Below are 15,525 nucleotides of genomic sequence, written 5' to 3'. Positions count from 1 at the left end.
AGAACTCACAAACACATCATGCCGCATCAATCAGTACTGGTGTGTCTGTAATCTAGTTACAATATAATCTGAATGAATGGTTTGTCTCTTAACCCAATTGCATCTAAAAATACAATCAAATTGTCACATTTTACACGTTATCATATAAAACCAGATTACAAGCAAAATCATCACAAAGGTAAACATTTGTTGTCTATAACTGTGACCTAATTTGGAGCAAAAAGTGGTTTATAGCCAACCTTGTTGTTTATACTCTAAAAATAAACATTGAATTTTATTATTACATTTTGTTACACAGACAAATATTGCATGTACTTCAACTTTCATACTGGAAATCAAAGGTACATTATGTTAATCTGGTTACTGAAGAAGGACTCTCATATGATGTAACTTTAAATGGGTTTTAGATTAAATTACATTAAATAAACAAAAACAAGTGAATAAATGCCCCAAAAATCCCTAAAAGTTTTTACTGAATAAATGAAAAAGCTTCATGCTGGCAAGGATAATGAATTAATCAAAGCCTTTGGTCATTTCATGTACCACATATCCACATATATATAATATAAAAAATATTAAAATAAATATAAACTATAATATATTATTATTATTAAGATATATTATTATTAGTATTAAGTAAATTATTTTTTTTATTAATAGTATCATGTTATCATTATTTCTTTGTTCCTGATTGTCTGACAAACTACCGACTCAAACTCATTAGTCACTTCCAAAATCTATCAAAAACCATGAATGATAGTTCATTTTTAGTTTTTTAAACATTAGTAAACTTTTGGAAAATGATTCGTGTTAAAATCAGCTCCACACTGCCTACCAGCAGACGGCGCTGTGACGTCACTAGAGCTCCAGAGCGTCACCGGCGCCGCCGGAAGTCGTCTGCATTCTGTTTCCGTTCGCTTCGTTTTCACAGTAAAATAACAAACCTGTGCTGATATAATGTTCGTACCTATTTAAAAAATATTTGGTTGTGTTTACCACACAGACGTATCATGCTGTAGATGAATTCGGGTTGTTATGTGAAGAAGTAATCTTGATAATAATGGATATTTCAACACCGCCAGAAGGTGAGAGTCGGCGCGCGTGCCCTGAAGCGCGAGATACGTTACCCTATTCACATCAATACAACACATAAATCGTTATGTTTACTTTATTTTGGCTATGTAGTGCGGTTAGGCTGTATCATAAAGTAGCTGTACTGCTGCCTGAGTGTTGGGCTTATTATGTGTACAATAAATACCACGGATTTACCACAGTAACCATTGTTTAACCATGTATAGTAAAATCATAGTAACCATAAATGTACTATTGTCTACAGTATGCATAGTTCAACTATAATATTTGTAGTAAAACCATAGTAACCACAACTTTATCACTGTTCCACTACAAAAATCATAGTTTATGGTATTTGTAAGATTATGATTATTCAAATGGTCTGCCCCAAAACATGGTTTTACTACAATGAAACCCTGGTAAATGTCCTAATGCAATAGAGGCTATAGAAACAAACATTACTATGAATGACATGAATGTTATGTGTTGATTTTTGTTATTTCCCATCAGATCAAGAGCTTCGAAATGTCATTGACAAACTCGCCCAGTTTGTCGCTCGAAATGGACCGGAGTTTGAGAAGATGACCATGGACAAGCAGAAGGATAACCCCAAGTTCTCGTTCTTGTTTGGAGGAGAATATTTTGGCTACTACAAATTTAAACTGGCCATCGAACAGCAGCAACGTATGTGAATTCATATTCAAAGATATGAACCAATACACATTACAGATTTAGATTAGGCACACACACCTGTATCGGAGCTGTAATTGTTTGACAGCCCTCTCTCTATATATACATATATGTTTCTTTTCTCCTTTATAGATTCTTCTTCTCATGATGATGAATATAACATGGAAGGTATTTATTTATTATAAATGTTTTATTATGTATCTATGAATGTATTCTGCATTATCAGTGCCTGACATATTTATATTTCATTTTAAGCCAAGCATTATGTTGTGCTTTTATGTAACTTGTTTTAAAGTTAAAAATATATTTATGTTTTTTATTATTTATGTTAACTACAGCTCATACGCCCACTAGGGATTTGTGTACAGGGTTCCCACAGGTCATGGAATTTCTAAAGGTCTTTTTAAGACATTAAAAATCTGGGAATTTCATGGTCATGGAATATCAGGGATTTTTGTTTGTTGCTTTAAATTTTAGTTTCCATTTATTGAAATGTAATCCACTTGTTAACTTGTGACGTAAGGAATACCAATTCCGAGTCCAAGCCTACCCTCACTACAATTCAAACAGCTGTTTATTGGGACTGTTTATAATTTCACACATTTAAGCTACATTTTTATAAACTCACAGTGTACACTACATTATCCAGGCTCATGGCATCTCGGACATAAGTCATGGAAATTCAGCTTTTTAGTCAGGGAATTTGATTTAAGAGTGGGAACCCTGTGAGTAAACCCACATTTATTCAATTTTAGACCATAACTTGTCCTGCACTGAAGCTTTAACTTAAACTACTCTGGCAAGGATGCATCGTGGTACCACTTGCTTGTGCAATGTGCATAAAAGGGTCAGTGACAAAAACGGGTTGGAAAGATGAGAAATTCAAAAATCTTTTTGAAAAACTTTTTAAAAGCATGCATCAGGTTTATTTCAATGCACATAGTGTATTTATGTTAATATTATGCAATAAAACTAATAAAAGACTGAATGGACAGGACATGAAAATGTCAAATGGTGTAACCATCAATTGCGCCAAAGAACGTAATAATAAAAAATCATTTTAAAATTTAATTTTATTAGTTATTTTTAAATGTAAATTTTAATGCGTTTTTGTAATATTTGTCCCGACATATGCTGAAAACAACTCTGTTTTCTAAATAATCTTTGGCAAATTATGTAAAAATGTATGTAAAAAAAGAATATTACACTAAACTAGATGATTATATTTTATTCCTTATTTTTTATGAATATATTAATATTTTTATTAAAAAAAACCTAGTTACACCAATTGACACCAACTGGTTACACCACATTGACATTTTTGCAATTATCCCCCAAATATTCTGTGGAAATGAAATAAAACCAAAAATTTTATACTTATAAATTATTGAAAAAGAGAATGGATGCAATTAATTATTTCTAAATGTACATTTTAATTTGTTTTTGTAATATTTGTCCCGACATATGCTGAAAACAGCTCTGTTTTCTAAATAATCTTTGACAAATCATGTCAAAATGTATGTAAAAAAATCATATTACACTAAACTAGATGATTATATTTTATTCTACTTTTTTATGAATATATATATTTATATTTTAATTTAAGAAAACCTACTAAAACCAATTTTGACACAGGTCGGTTACACCACATTGAAATTTCTGCAATTATCCCCCAAATATTCTGTGAAAATGAAATAAACCCAAAAATTTTAGACTTAAAAATTATTAAAAAAGAGAATGTATACAATTAATTATTTCTAAATGTACATTTTAATGCGTTTTTGTAATATTTGTCCCGACATGTGCTGAAAACAGCTCTGTTTTCTAAATAATCTTTGACAAATGATGTCAAAATGTATTTAAAAAAATCATATTACACTAAACCAAATGTTTATATTTTATTGCACATTTTTATTAATATATTTATATTTAAATAAAAAAAATTGTTACACCAATTCAGACCGGTTACACCACATTGACATTTTCGCAATTACCCCCCAAATATTCTGTCAAAATGAAATAAAACCAGACATTTTAGACTTGGTGCCCAAAAAAATTATGTGTGCAAGTAATCTGCAAATTTATTTTGAAATTTTATCCCTTTTACATTTAATTTAACCATACCGACACAAAATAATTGACGTCACGTCAATGACCCAAAAATCATTACAATCAACTAAATTTTCTTTTGTTGGATCAATACAGGTTCAAATTGTAAAGGAGAAAGCAAGTGCATTTTTGTGTGATTTATTATTATTTTTATTATCCAGTTTGTCATGCTTTTCTTGGCTTAAAATCTTTACATGGGTGGAAAAATGTAGGAACGAGTCAGCATGTGTGATTATATAGTAGCTTTGCTTTGTTTACAAGCATTCAAAAGAGTCGTTTTCTTTAATAATGCGGCTCTGGTTCAAGTTGCCCATCAGATTTGATATAAAGTTGTTCATGCTGACTTGCAGATGTTTATCAGTGGTGTTTAAGTAGTGGCTCATTTGTTTTGTATGAATTGTAGTGATCTGTAAACCTCCGGGTAAAGAGGCCAGCGATGCTCCAGCGGCAATGACCATGCTGCCCCCTCCACCCATCCCATCATCCACCCCATCCATCCCAACCATGGAAGACCTCATTCAGCAGAGCCAATGGAACCTACAGCAGCAAGAGCAACACCTGCTCAGCCTCAGACAGGTAACATTAACATCTGCCTGTAAGCTTTGCTTTAAACTCCACGTTCTTGTATCTGACATTGTGACATCATACGTTGGGCTTCTAGGAGCAGGTGACGGCTGCGATCTCTTTGGCGATGGAGCAGCAGACGCAGAAGCTGTTGTTGGAAACTCAGCTGGATATGAACGAGTTCGACAACCTCCTTCAGCCCATCATCGACACCTGCACGAAAGACGCCATATCGGTAGGAGTCGGAAATTAAATTAGCCTTGCTTTTTTGATGTCTCTCAATCAAGAGTTGATTTATCTGGCTTTCTTTCTTAGGGTGGGAAGAACTGGATGTTTAATAATGCTAAAACCCCTCAGCACTGTGAACTAATGGCGTCTCACCTCAGAAACCGCATCACGGCTGACAGCGCTCACTTTGAGCTCCGCCTACATCTCATCTATCTTACCAATGACGTCCTTCATCATTGGTGAGAGTTACTTTTGTTGACTATTGAGTAATATATTTAGTAATAAAGCATTTTAAGTAGGCGTAACGTTTATTTTTTTACAGTCAAAGGAAAAGCCAGAGGGATCTTTTGGCGGCTCTACAGAAGGTCGTGGTTCCCATTTACTGTACGAGTTTCCTGTCGGTCGAGGAGGACAAACAGCAGAAAATCACACGGGTAAGATCCATTATCACAGTATTGATGATGTGAATTATCCACCTTAGCAACACCCTAGTAACCGCCCTGTGCTATTTTCAGTTGCTGCTCTTGTGGGAGAAGAACGGCTACTTCGACGATGTCACCATTCAGCAGCTCCAAAGTCCTGCTTTGGGTCTCGGACAGTATCAGGTACAACCAGTTCCACACTAGCCCTGCCAAATGTGTTCGTAAAGATATAGTTGGTAAAGTCTCTCGTCACGTCTCTGCCAGGCGTCGCTCATCACAGAATATGCGGCAGTCGTGCAACCCATCCAGTTGGCGTTCCAACAGCAGATCCAGGCCTTGAAGACCCAGCACGAGGAGTTTGTGGCCAATCTGAAACAACAGCAGCAGACCGTGGCGGTCACAGCCGCTGCTGTCGCAGTCGGGCAGCTAGCACCTGGTGATGCTGAGATGAAGCCTCAAGCGTCCATGACTGCTCAACCCGGTAAACATTTGACGTAAAATATAAACATACATAAGTCACATATGTATCATGTTTTTATGAGTGGCTAAATGACATCATTCCTTACACTTGACTAGCTTTGGCATCCGGAGATTTGAAGCCCCCAATGGCCGGTCCTCCTCCTGGCGAATATGACCCTGCGCCAGACTCAAGCCCTTCAGCTGCATCTGACATTCAATCCAGTAAACCCGGGTGGTTCGACCCACCGCACAGTATGCCGCCGTGGAATCCACAGCAGCCCGTGAGTGAAACAGTCATAGTTTGTAAACAGTCACCTTTTTTGTTATCGGCACCTAAATGCGTAATTCTCTTCCGTCTCTAGCCGCCATTTGACCCCGCTCAAGTCCCACCCCCATGTCCACCTTGGAACAGCCATGAGGGAATGTGGAACGAGCAGAGGGACTCCAGCTGGAGCGGCCCACGGGACGGTGGCCCCAGCGGCCCCTGGAGCGGACAGAACGAGCCCCCGCCGTCATGGAGCGGGCAGTACGATCAGCCGCCGTGGAACAACCAGGATCAGCCGCCACCGTGGGGTCAAAGGGAACCTCCGTTCCGCATGCAGCGACCGCCTCACTTCCGCGGGCCGTTCCCGCCCCACCAGCAGCCTCTGCCTTTTAACCAGCCACCTCCTCCTCATAACTTCGGCCGCTTTCCGCCTCACTTCATGCAGGACGAGTTTCCTCCGCACCATCACTTCGAACGGCCTCCGTATCCGCCGCACCAATTCGACTACCCACAGGGAGATTTTCCAGGAGGTGAAACCTTGACTTTTAACGTCACCACTATTTAAAATTATCACAATTTTGCTGACAATTTTGATATTGATCCTGTCTTAGATCATGTTCCCCTCTCATCAGACCTAGGTCCACCGCCCCATCACCATCCCAACCAGAGGATTCCTCCTCCTGGAATGTCTGAACCTCCTCCATGGGGCGGCAGCCAGCATCCAGACTTCGGACCCCCTCCGCATGGGTTTAACGGACAGGCCCCTCACATTAGACGGCAGAACCCTGCTCACATCAGTCAGGACGACCCCAGTTTGGTCCCAAACGTCCCCTACTTCGACCTTCCCGCAGGACTCATGGCGCCACTTGTCAAGGTTATTTTGCATTCAGACAGTTATGGTACTTGGTGTTTTTTTGCTGTTGTCCTAATGGTGTTATTTTCTTGGTTTAAATTTAGCTTGAAGATCATGATTATAAGCCTCTGGACCCCAAAGACATTCGCCTGCCACCCCCAATGCCTCCAAGTGACCGCCTGCTCGCCGCGGTGGAGGCTTTCTACGGTCCACCTTCTCACGAAAGACCCAGAAACAGGTAAACATCTTTTTGTTACTGAACGTTGACTGTTTTGTCTCATTTAAGTTATTTTTTTTAATACTTGTCCCTTTTTTAGCGAGGGTTGGGAACAAAATGGGCTGTACGAGTTCTTCCGAGCCAAGATGAGGGCGAGACGGAAGAAGGATCACGATAAACGCAACAGGTGGGAAACGTTGCAGTTTGAACTAGAATTTGGATGTATCAGCCATTTTGAAATTATTAGCATAATTAAGTGGACGTTTTGCCTAGAGGATTTGTTTATTTTTAACATGCTCGATTTTATCTGCCAGCACTCGAGGGAGTCGCTCTCACAGTCGGTCGCGCAGCCGAGGACGATCCTCATCAGGCTCCAGCTCCAGGTCTTCTAAATCCTCTCGCTCCAGATCCCGCTCCAGATCTCGCTCCCGTTCACGCTCCTACTCCAGATCTCGCTCCAGGTATTTGACTGCAGCTTTGAAAAAAACTTTTAAATCTGTTTTTTATCTGAATGGTGAATATGATTATTTAAATTTCTCCGGTAGAAGCAGGAGCCGCTCCAGATCCAGGTCCCGAAGTCGCTCCCGCTCCAGATCGCGCTCTAGATCGCACTCACCAGACAAAAAGCGTCAGGCCGCAAAATCTCGCAGTCCTACACCACCGTAAGTCCATCTGCACATTTCCAAATTCCACATATAAAACCTATTCAAGTAGCAATTTAGGGTGACACACTGTCTATCTGCAGTTCCACCTCTGGGTTGGGTTCAACCCCAGCAGTGTTACCTCCTGATCTCAGGCTCGGAGAGGAAAACAAAGGCCATCAGATGCTCATGAAGATGGGTAGGTGATCCAGTACATTTTACAGCTCTGATCTCTTCAATTCATTCTTCTGCTGTAAGTGATTCACTGGACTGAATCTTCTCATAGGTTGGAGCGGTTCAGGAGGTCTTGGAGCAAACGAGCAAGGTATTCAAGACCCCATTAAAGGTGGAGATATTCGGGACAAGTGGGACCAGTACAAAGGCGTGGGAGTCCAGCTGGACGACCCTTACGTGAACTACAGACGAAACAAAAGCTACAATTTTGTGGCGAGGATGAAAGCGCGAGAGAAAGGTATTTTGTGTTCAGGCAACGTGTATTTATAAGTGGCCACACAATTGATCATGGTAATAATTTTCTCTTTCTTCTCCAGTAACCAGAGATCCTCAAGAGCCCGCCAGCACAGAGTGATGGTCACAAATCAAACGTGTTTTTACTGTAGATGTCATAAAGCTGTTTTTCACATCTGTTTAAATGTTTTATCTTACCCTGAGTTTGTTTTTGTAGTAACGTTATAAAACATCATTGCATCACTGATGAAAAATATTTTGTTCCACCAGTTGGAATTTGTTTAATTTGCCTAAACTCTGTATAAGACAAAATAAAGTTGTTTTAATGGGACATTTATTGTTCTGTGTACATTAAAGAATTCACAATGCTTTCGAAACACTGCTTCACGAGGCTTCGAAATATTTACAAATCTTTTGTTTTGAATCATTGGTTTCAAACTGATTTTAGCAAACGAGGCTTCATTACGTCTTAACGGTTTCGAAATTCCAATGATTCCCCACTAGGGGGAATTGATCACCAATAACCAGTTTTGAAAACGGTTAGATAAACTCGGGTCAGTTTTATTATGCAAGTTCATAAAACATGCATCCTTCTGTCTACTTTTTGTTTATAGAGAGATTTAATGACAAACGTGCATAATTAAAAGGGTAATACATTTTTAATGATTTGTTTGCCCTAAATAAAACTAAAAACACAATACACTTTAAGTATGGCTTAAGTTAAATAATTGATTTTTCTTAAAAAATTTTTTTAGAAAAGTCTTGCTATTATTTGAAAAGTGTAAAATGTTTGGTCAGCGTGCGTGGCGTTTCGAACGATTAAAAAAACTGAATCAATTTGTAAAAGCAATTGATTCGAAGCTTCGAAAAGCTTCTCTTATTGCCATTCACAACAGATACAAAATACAATTTTATTATACACATAATACTGCATCACATCTCATGTTTTGGCCGTGTATAATCTAGTATGAACTGTACATTCACGATGTCAAATGTAATGATAATCCCTCATCTCCTGCAGGACTTCCTCTAAAGCTTCTTCCATGCTCAGTTTAGGTGGCCTGTGAGTACGGATGAACTAAAAGGAAAGATAAAGAGCAAAAAGTAAATTAAGGTAAAAGAAACTTCAAAGTAGAAAGTAATTCAGCAACAGTAACATCTTTTGTGGAAACATCTAAAGCTATAAGTACAGTTCAGTTTTTACGCATATGCGAGGGTCCATGTACATGAAATTAAAGGCTTAGTCCATTTTCTTAAAAAAATCCAGATAATGTACTCACCACCATGTCATCTAAAATGTTGATGTCTTTCTTTTTTCAGTCGAGAAGAAATTATGTTTTTTGAGGAAAACATTCCAGGATTTTTCTCATTTTAATGGACTTTAATAGACACAAACACTTAACAGTTTTAATGCAGTTTAAAATTGCAGTTTTAAGGACTCTAAAAGATCCCAAATGAGGCATAAGGGTCTTATCTAGCGAAACGATTGTCATTTTTGACAAGAAAAATAAAAAATATGCACCTTTGAACCACAACTCATCTTTCTCCAGCTGTGATGAGCCAGCGCGACCTCACGTAATTGCCTATTGATGTGGAAAGGTCAAGTGTTACACATATGAAATGCACAACAATAAACTGTACACAAAGACATTAATAAGTATCATTCGACATACAACAACATCGGATCGGTCCTCTTTCTCCACACTTATAAACACTGGGGCGTAGTTTCCCATTCGTCATCCGTTACCTTTTGACGTGATGACGTATTACGTGAGGTCGCGCTGGCGCATCAAATGACTGGAGGAAGACAAAAAGTTGTGATTTAAAATTGCATATTTTTTATTTTTGCCAAAAATGACAATCGTTTCATTAGATAAGACCCTTATGCCTCGTTTGGGATCGTTTAGAGTCCTTTGAAACTGTAATTTTAAACTGCATTAACACTGTTAAGTGTTGGGGTCCATTAAAGTCCATTAAAATGAGAAAAATCCTGGAATGTTTTCCTCAAAAAATAATTTCTTTTTGAGTGAACAAAGAAAGAGATCAACATTTTGGATGACATGGTAGTGAGTTCATTATCTGCATTTTTTTTTTAGAAAATTGACTAATTCTTTAAACCAACTATACTCTGGGCTTAAGTGTGAGCTAAATGCTTGCTTAAAATGATTATCGTCACAGACGTCTTACCTCTTTAGTGTCCTCTAATGTTGTGTATTTGTAGTCGCCAGTTCCCAATGCCTCCATCACTGACGTGTAATGACGTCTTGTGGTGTCTATAAAAGCCCTGGTGAGAGCCAACTGTTGGCGTAACATATCGTTCAGAGCAAGCATAGCAGGACTGTAGGACGTCACACCTGTCAGCATAAAAGATTGTGAGCTTTTTCATATTTTAAATGCTGTATTATTTTTAAGATGGATTTTTACATCTTATACTCACTTTCGATGGCTTCAGCGCTGACTGTGTGACTGGCTATCGGAGTCGGATCCACATATGTCATTCCCAGCGATGGACCTACAGCAGCCATTCCTGCAAAAACAACCAATATGATCACCGAAGCATGTCCAGGTCTTTGGTGATCTAACAGACTGCAAACACTAACCTGAGGACCACGTGTACGTCAGTCCGTCTGTCTGCGTCTGTACAGCGGTGTCCTTCATCTGACGCTCAGGACTGAGACCACGAGTCACTGTCGCATTAGAAGAACCGGACTGTGATGAAGAGTCTGAATGTCTACGGTGTCTGGATGAGCGAGATGATTCTGATAGTGAAGTGAGTTTATCATCTTCATCCTGGGATTTGTACGAGCTTTGGGCCTCGGATACATCTCTGTCGTCTTCTGTAAGATGTTCTGAGACCTCGCTGACGCTCGCTGGCTCTTCAGACGGGGTCTCGCTCTCGAAATCACTCTCGTAGGCTGCTGAAAGCTCTTCTGGAGTGGGTGGTGAAGGAACTTTTATGATGTTATTAGTTGATTTACTGACCGCTTCGTTTTTGAGTTTCGTTTCAACCTGCCAAAGAAAGAAAATTGATGTTATGCGTCATAAAATATAAACATCTTCACATTTTTAAATTAGTAATTTATCACACCTTGTCATGTGAGATTTCAGCCACCTCAGAGAGGACAGGAGCCAGATCATCGAGTGACATGACATGAAGTTTAAAATCTAGGAAAAACATAAAAAAATAATTTACGACTCTATCTAAACAAATGTTTCTCATTTCTTGCAAAATAATAGTTTGGACAAAGAAAAGCAATAACGTTAGGGCTGCACAACTAATCGCTAAAATCGATGATAATCGATAAGTAAGTCTGTGACATCACATTTATTCACATTTTGACATTTAAATGTGTTTTACTATTAAAAAGCTGCACAAACTTTTTCATTTAAGGCTTAAAATAACAAAATACTCTGTAGTACTCAGTACTCCGTACTTTTAAAAGTACACTTCTTCATGAGAATACCCTAATTTAGTGCCTTATTAAGCTAAAATAAGTCAAATCTTAATCTATTATATATCTAAATCTAAATATTTTTTTTGGAAATATTTTGGTTTTATCTGATTAGTTTATTAATTGAAAAAAAAATAATCGGTCAATTAATCGATTATGAAAATAATTGTTTTTTTTGCATCCCTAAATAACGTCAAAAATCTAAATATTTATTCATGTAAATATTTTGGTTTTATCTGATTAGTTGATTAATTGAAAAAAATAATCGCTCGATTAATCGATTATGAAAATAATCGTTATTTGCATCCCTAAATAAGTTCAATGTTTGATGTAGTATTTCTTTTAAAATGACAATGGCTGGGTCCCAAATGGCTCGATGTACCCTTATACCGTATTCCCCACATTAGTTTGCTAATATAGTCCACTTGAATGAGTGAATAAATTCATACACTAAGCGGTGGAGACACAAGGTGCCATCTTGCTCATTTGGCACGCGACTCAAAGTGTATGGGTAGCGGCTAGCTGTTGATCATATATCTGCTGTACAATGATTATTGCGGTGCATTATGGGATTGAATAAGTTGGCTGTCCCTAAATAGTGCACTTGTTAAGGGTATAGGGAGCTATTTCCGACAGAGCCATTGACTACTAGATGTATTCTCAATCTAAAGGTGAACTGACCATCAGACGCTGCACTCCTCTCGCTAACAGTGTCGTCTGAATCTAGTGCGGCGGCCACAGGAAAAAGATCATCCAGCGATTTGATCTCACTGTGATCTGATTCAGAAGACAATGAGCGATCGGTGAACATCAGCCTGCGTGAGTCCGGCCTGCTGGAGGGTGGAGGTTTAGGTGATGATGGAGGATGTTTTGAAGTTGGAGAAGGTTGAATAGATGTTTTAATGCTCTTCCTGTGAAACTAAAGAAAGACAAATAAGAAGAATGTTTTATATTACTCTGAATTGAGTAAATGGGGTAAACCTAGATCTAATACTTTACTAACTGGTTCAGGACTTGCTGGTTTTTGCATGATGTCCTCTGATAAACTGAAAGAATCTCCTAAAAGTCTTTGGATGTCTTGTTCATCACTGTCCGGACTAAATCTCCATCCTTTACGATCATTCACACCAGAGACAGCGGTGATCGACTCTAACGGTGTTTTATGTGGAGTCTTCATGGGCTCTTGAGGTTCAGACAGTGTCTTATTTATTTTCAGAAAGCGACTTCCTGTCATGCTCGGATCGCTGCTGGACTGGAGAGATAGCCGTGTCTCTTGTGGTTCTGTTTGGATACCGAGTCCTTCCCCTTTACCCTTTTGGTTCCTGATGCGGTTCTCAATAAGCGAGAGTTTGCTTAAAGCCGCGCTGTGTGAATTGCGCTGAGGTATAAACTCAAATTTGTCGGTTCCACCAGGACTCGACCGTCCATCCCCTGCGGCATCTCTAGATGTCTTCTTTAAAAATCGACTCCCACCACCCAGACTGAAGTTCTCTGATGGTTTCTGCGCAGGATCATCTCTGTTTTTACTCTGTGATGTCGAAGAGACGTCACTCAGGTCCAAAAACGTAGCCTGTTTGGACTGTGGTACCACCGTCCCAAAGTTTCCCTGGATAGACAAACATATTTCATACTGAGCGTTAATTGACATGCATCTGAAACATAATTTCTATTAAGCCATCATGCCAACCCATCTTCAGGTTGTAGGGTATACAACCCTTTTACAATATCTCCACAATAGCTTTTAATTTAATGGATTTGTTCACCACAAGGGTGACAATATTGTGATCCAACGTTACTTCTTTTAAAGCATTCATAGGTAAATAACAAACACACTAACCACATTTATTTTGTCCTTTGATATAGCAGAAATCCTCTGTCCAGAGAGATGAGCTTTCGCCCTGTCCAGAGCTGAGCTCCTTCCTCCACGACCCAACATCTGGACCAGTTAGACCATCATCACTTCTTCAGCTAAACTCTTAAACACTGCAGACATAGACAATGCAAATAAATTAGACCGCAAAAGCTCAAAACATTTAAGTAATGGACGTAGTGGAAGTGGTTTCCATGATACTCGCATATACGCAAAGATAAGGATATAAAGTCTGGTAAGCTACAACGATTCAAGAACATCAAAATCACGGAAAATAAATATAAGACTCACGCACTCGTTCACATTTAAACGCTTTCTTCACACAGCCGCGTCCCGCGAGCCTATTGTTCACCATGACAACGTCACGAGCGTTCCGGAAACAGCCTGCGTAAGTACTGACTTCACTTCCTTCACTCGATGAACGTTGTTTGTAATTTGCATTTGCGACTTTAATATATTTTCTATTTATTTTATTCTTCCAACTAGTTTCAAAGTCTGCCAAAATACTAAATGATTTTGTTTTTTAAAAGGTATTAATAAAAAGTCTGCCAAAAATATTTTATTTTAGAGTTAAAAATGTCTTAAAGTGAAATATGATAGTTTGTAAATCAATGTGGTAACATTTACGGTTTTCTGTTTTCAAACAATAATTTATATTTAAAACATAGATTATAAAAACATAAAATATAACACCAGGCGTAGATACATTAAAAATACATTAAAAAAACAAATATAGGGAAAATAAAAATAAGATTGAAAACTATCTACATTTTATAAAGATAAATTGATTTCTCGTAAAAAACCGTTGCGTCTTGTAATGCGCGCGAGTCTCACCCTCTCAGAAAAATCAATCTCACGTCAAAATAATAGAGAACAAACAGTTAAAAATTACACCCAAAAACAAATGTCTAAATATTAACTTAGTGGATTTGGAAAACGGCAAGACCAGAAAGCGGTAAGTTAAGCAGAAAACTGCTTTACTCTGACAACTAGCCTGAACTAATTTACTGTTAGCTCAATTAACATCAATTTAGTCATTAATAAAAATGATTCGCATAATAGCTCTATGTGATGAACAAGTAAACATTTAAGTTCAAATATTGTTCAACAACACAAAGGGAAATATTCCCTTGTTCTCAATTATGCTCTGCACAACCGGTTTGACGTTGATGATGATGATGAGCATATGTTTGTGGCATGTGTCTTGTGACTAATTCTGTTTAAAACAACAAAAGGAAAAAGAATGACTGTAACAGTATCTTTTGAGAGACGTTGATGTAGTGGGACACATTATAAATCAATGTTTTGTCCTTTAAATGTATGTTCCCCACAGTTGAAAGTTCCGAAATGTTCCACACGAGGGCAGTATTAAACTATAACCCCCCACAATATAACATATACTAGTCACACATATATGCTTTTGATCGCTTCTTTTATTCCTTATTACAGGGACACACAAATCAGACAGAGAAATAATGCGGTAAGTTTATTTATACAACTTATAAAAGTGTAGCAGACGCAAAGTTTTAAACATCGAATGAAGTGATTATTTTCTCTTTAGTGTAGATGTAACTATGCTGCCTGATTCAAAAAAATACATGATCCCGTACATAAGCATTTCTTGTAAATCGCTTTATTGTTTCCTGATCTTTGTCTGCCTAAATATAAATGTAATGGGTAATAATATAACACACATACTAGTAAGGTAAAAAAAAAAGATTGTGATTGGAGCATAATAACAAAGTCCTAATTTCAAAATATAATTTTGGCATTCAATATATGCTCATATAAAAGGTTAAACAATAAAAACATTTTTCACAGCTTTCTTTGATCATATTTACCAAGAGTGCCTATATATATATATAGTGGAGGGCACACAGTATATAAATATCCATATTAATTATTTAAAATAATTATACTAACATAGTTATAAAATTTTATATCACAAATTAAATTCATGTTTCTAGATTAGTTTGATTGACACTGATTTTGTCCCCAGTCCCCACCACTTTTCAGAACAAAGTTATGCCTCTGACATTGGTTAGAATCTGTGGCGCCTCATCAGTGGGAACTGTTTAAAAATAAACACAATTCAATACATTACTCAATCAATTATTTTCTTGTGGTTACAATAAAAGATCAAGATATGACCTTTAAAGGAAAACACAGTATATTTTACTATGTTCTTGCCTCAACTAAGATGAATTAGCACTTCT

General features: G+C 37.8%; 2 protein-coding genes across 5 annotated transcripts; one reads left to right on the top strand and one right to left on the bottom strand.

Moving 5' to 3' along the window:
• The first annotated feature begins 899 nt into the window (after positions 1-899).
• On the top strand, positions 900-8,318 carry cherp (calcium homeostasis endoplasmic reticulum protein). Of its 2 annotated transcripts, none has more exons than XM_065244335.2 (19): positions 900-1,085; positions 1,582-1,755; positions 1,894-1,929; positions 4,274-4,446; positions 4,532-4,669; positions 4,750-4,901; positions 4,985-5,096; positions 5,178-5,267; positions 5,349-5,565; positions 5,661-5,824; positions 5,906-6,338; positions 6,441-6,682; positions 6,766-6,899; positions 6,979-7,065; positions 7,193-7,339; positions 7,424-7,540; positions 7,624-7,718; positions 7,806-7,991; positions 8,071-8,318. In XM_065244335.2, exons 1-19 carry the CDS (start codon positions 1,061-1,063, stop codon positions 8,106-8,108), a joined length of 2,760 nt encoding a protein of 919 aa, XP_065100407.1. In that variant the 5' UTR covers positions 900-1,060; the 3' UTR covers positions 8,109-8,318. The 2 variants fall into 2 exon arrangements, with proteins under 2 accessions (XP_065100407.1, XP_065100406.1); XM_065244334.2 differs by having other exon boundaries at positions 6,420-6,682.
• A 95-nt stretch (positions 8,319-8,413) lies between these two features.
• Positions 8,414-13,928, bottom strand: c24h19orf44 (chromosome 24 C19orf44 homolog). 3 transcript variants are annotated; one of them, XM_065244337.2, is made up of 9 exons: positions 13,601-13,928; positions 13,277-13,422; positions 12,434-13,045; positions 12,121-12,358; positions 11,076-11,152; positions 10,588-10,996; positions 10,425-10,514; positions 10,175-10,341; positions 8,414-9,065 (listed from the first exon to the last, which is right to left on the bottom strand). In XM_065244337.2, exons 2-9 carry the CDS (start codon positions 13,373-13,375, stop codon positions 8,976-8,978), a joined length of 1,782 nt encoding a protein of 593 aa, XP_065100409.1. In that variant the 5' UTR covers positions 13,376-13,422; positions 13,601-13,928; the 3' UTR covers positions 8,414-8,975. The 3 variants fall into 3 exon arrangements, with proteins under 3 accessions (XP_065100409.1, XP_065100408.1, XP_065100410.1); XM_065244336.2 differs by having other exon boundaries at positions 13,605-13,928; XM_065244338.2 differs by having other exon boundaries at positions 12,443-13,045; positions 13,605-13,927.
• Positions 13,929-15,525: the final 1,597 nt, after the last annotated feature.

Source organism: Paramisgurnus dabryanus, chromosome 24 (assembly GCF_030506205.2).
Source record: "Paramisgurnus dabryanus chromosome 24, PD_genome_1.1, whole genome shotgun sequence".
Classification (NCBI taxonomy): Eukaryota; Metazoa; Chordata; class Actinopteri; order Cypriniformes; family Cobitidae; genus Paramisgurnus; species Paramisgurnus dabryanus.
The sequence above is the reverse complement of the archived record's forward strand: the minus strand, read 5'-3'. Positions and strand labels throughout refer to the sequence as shown.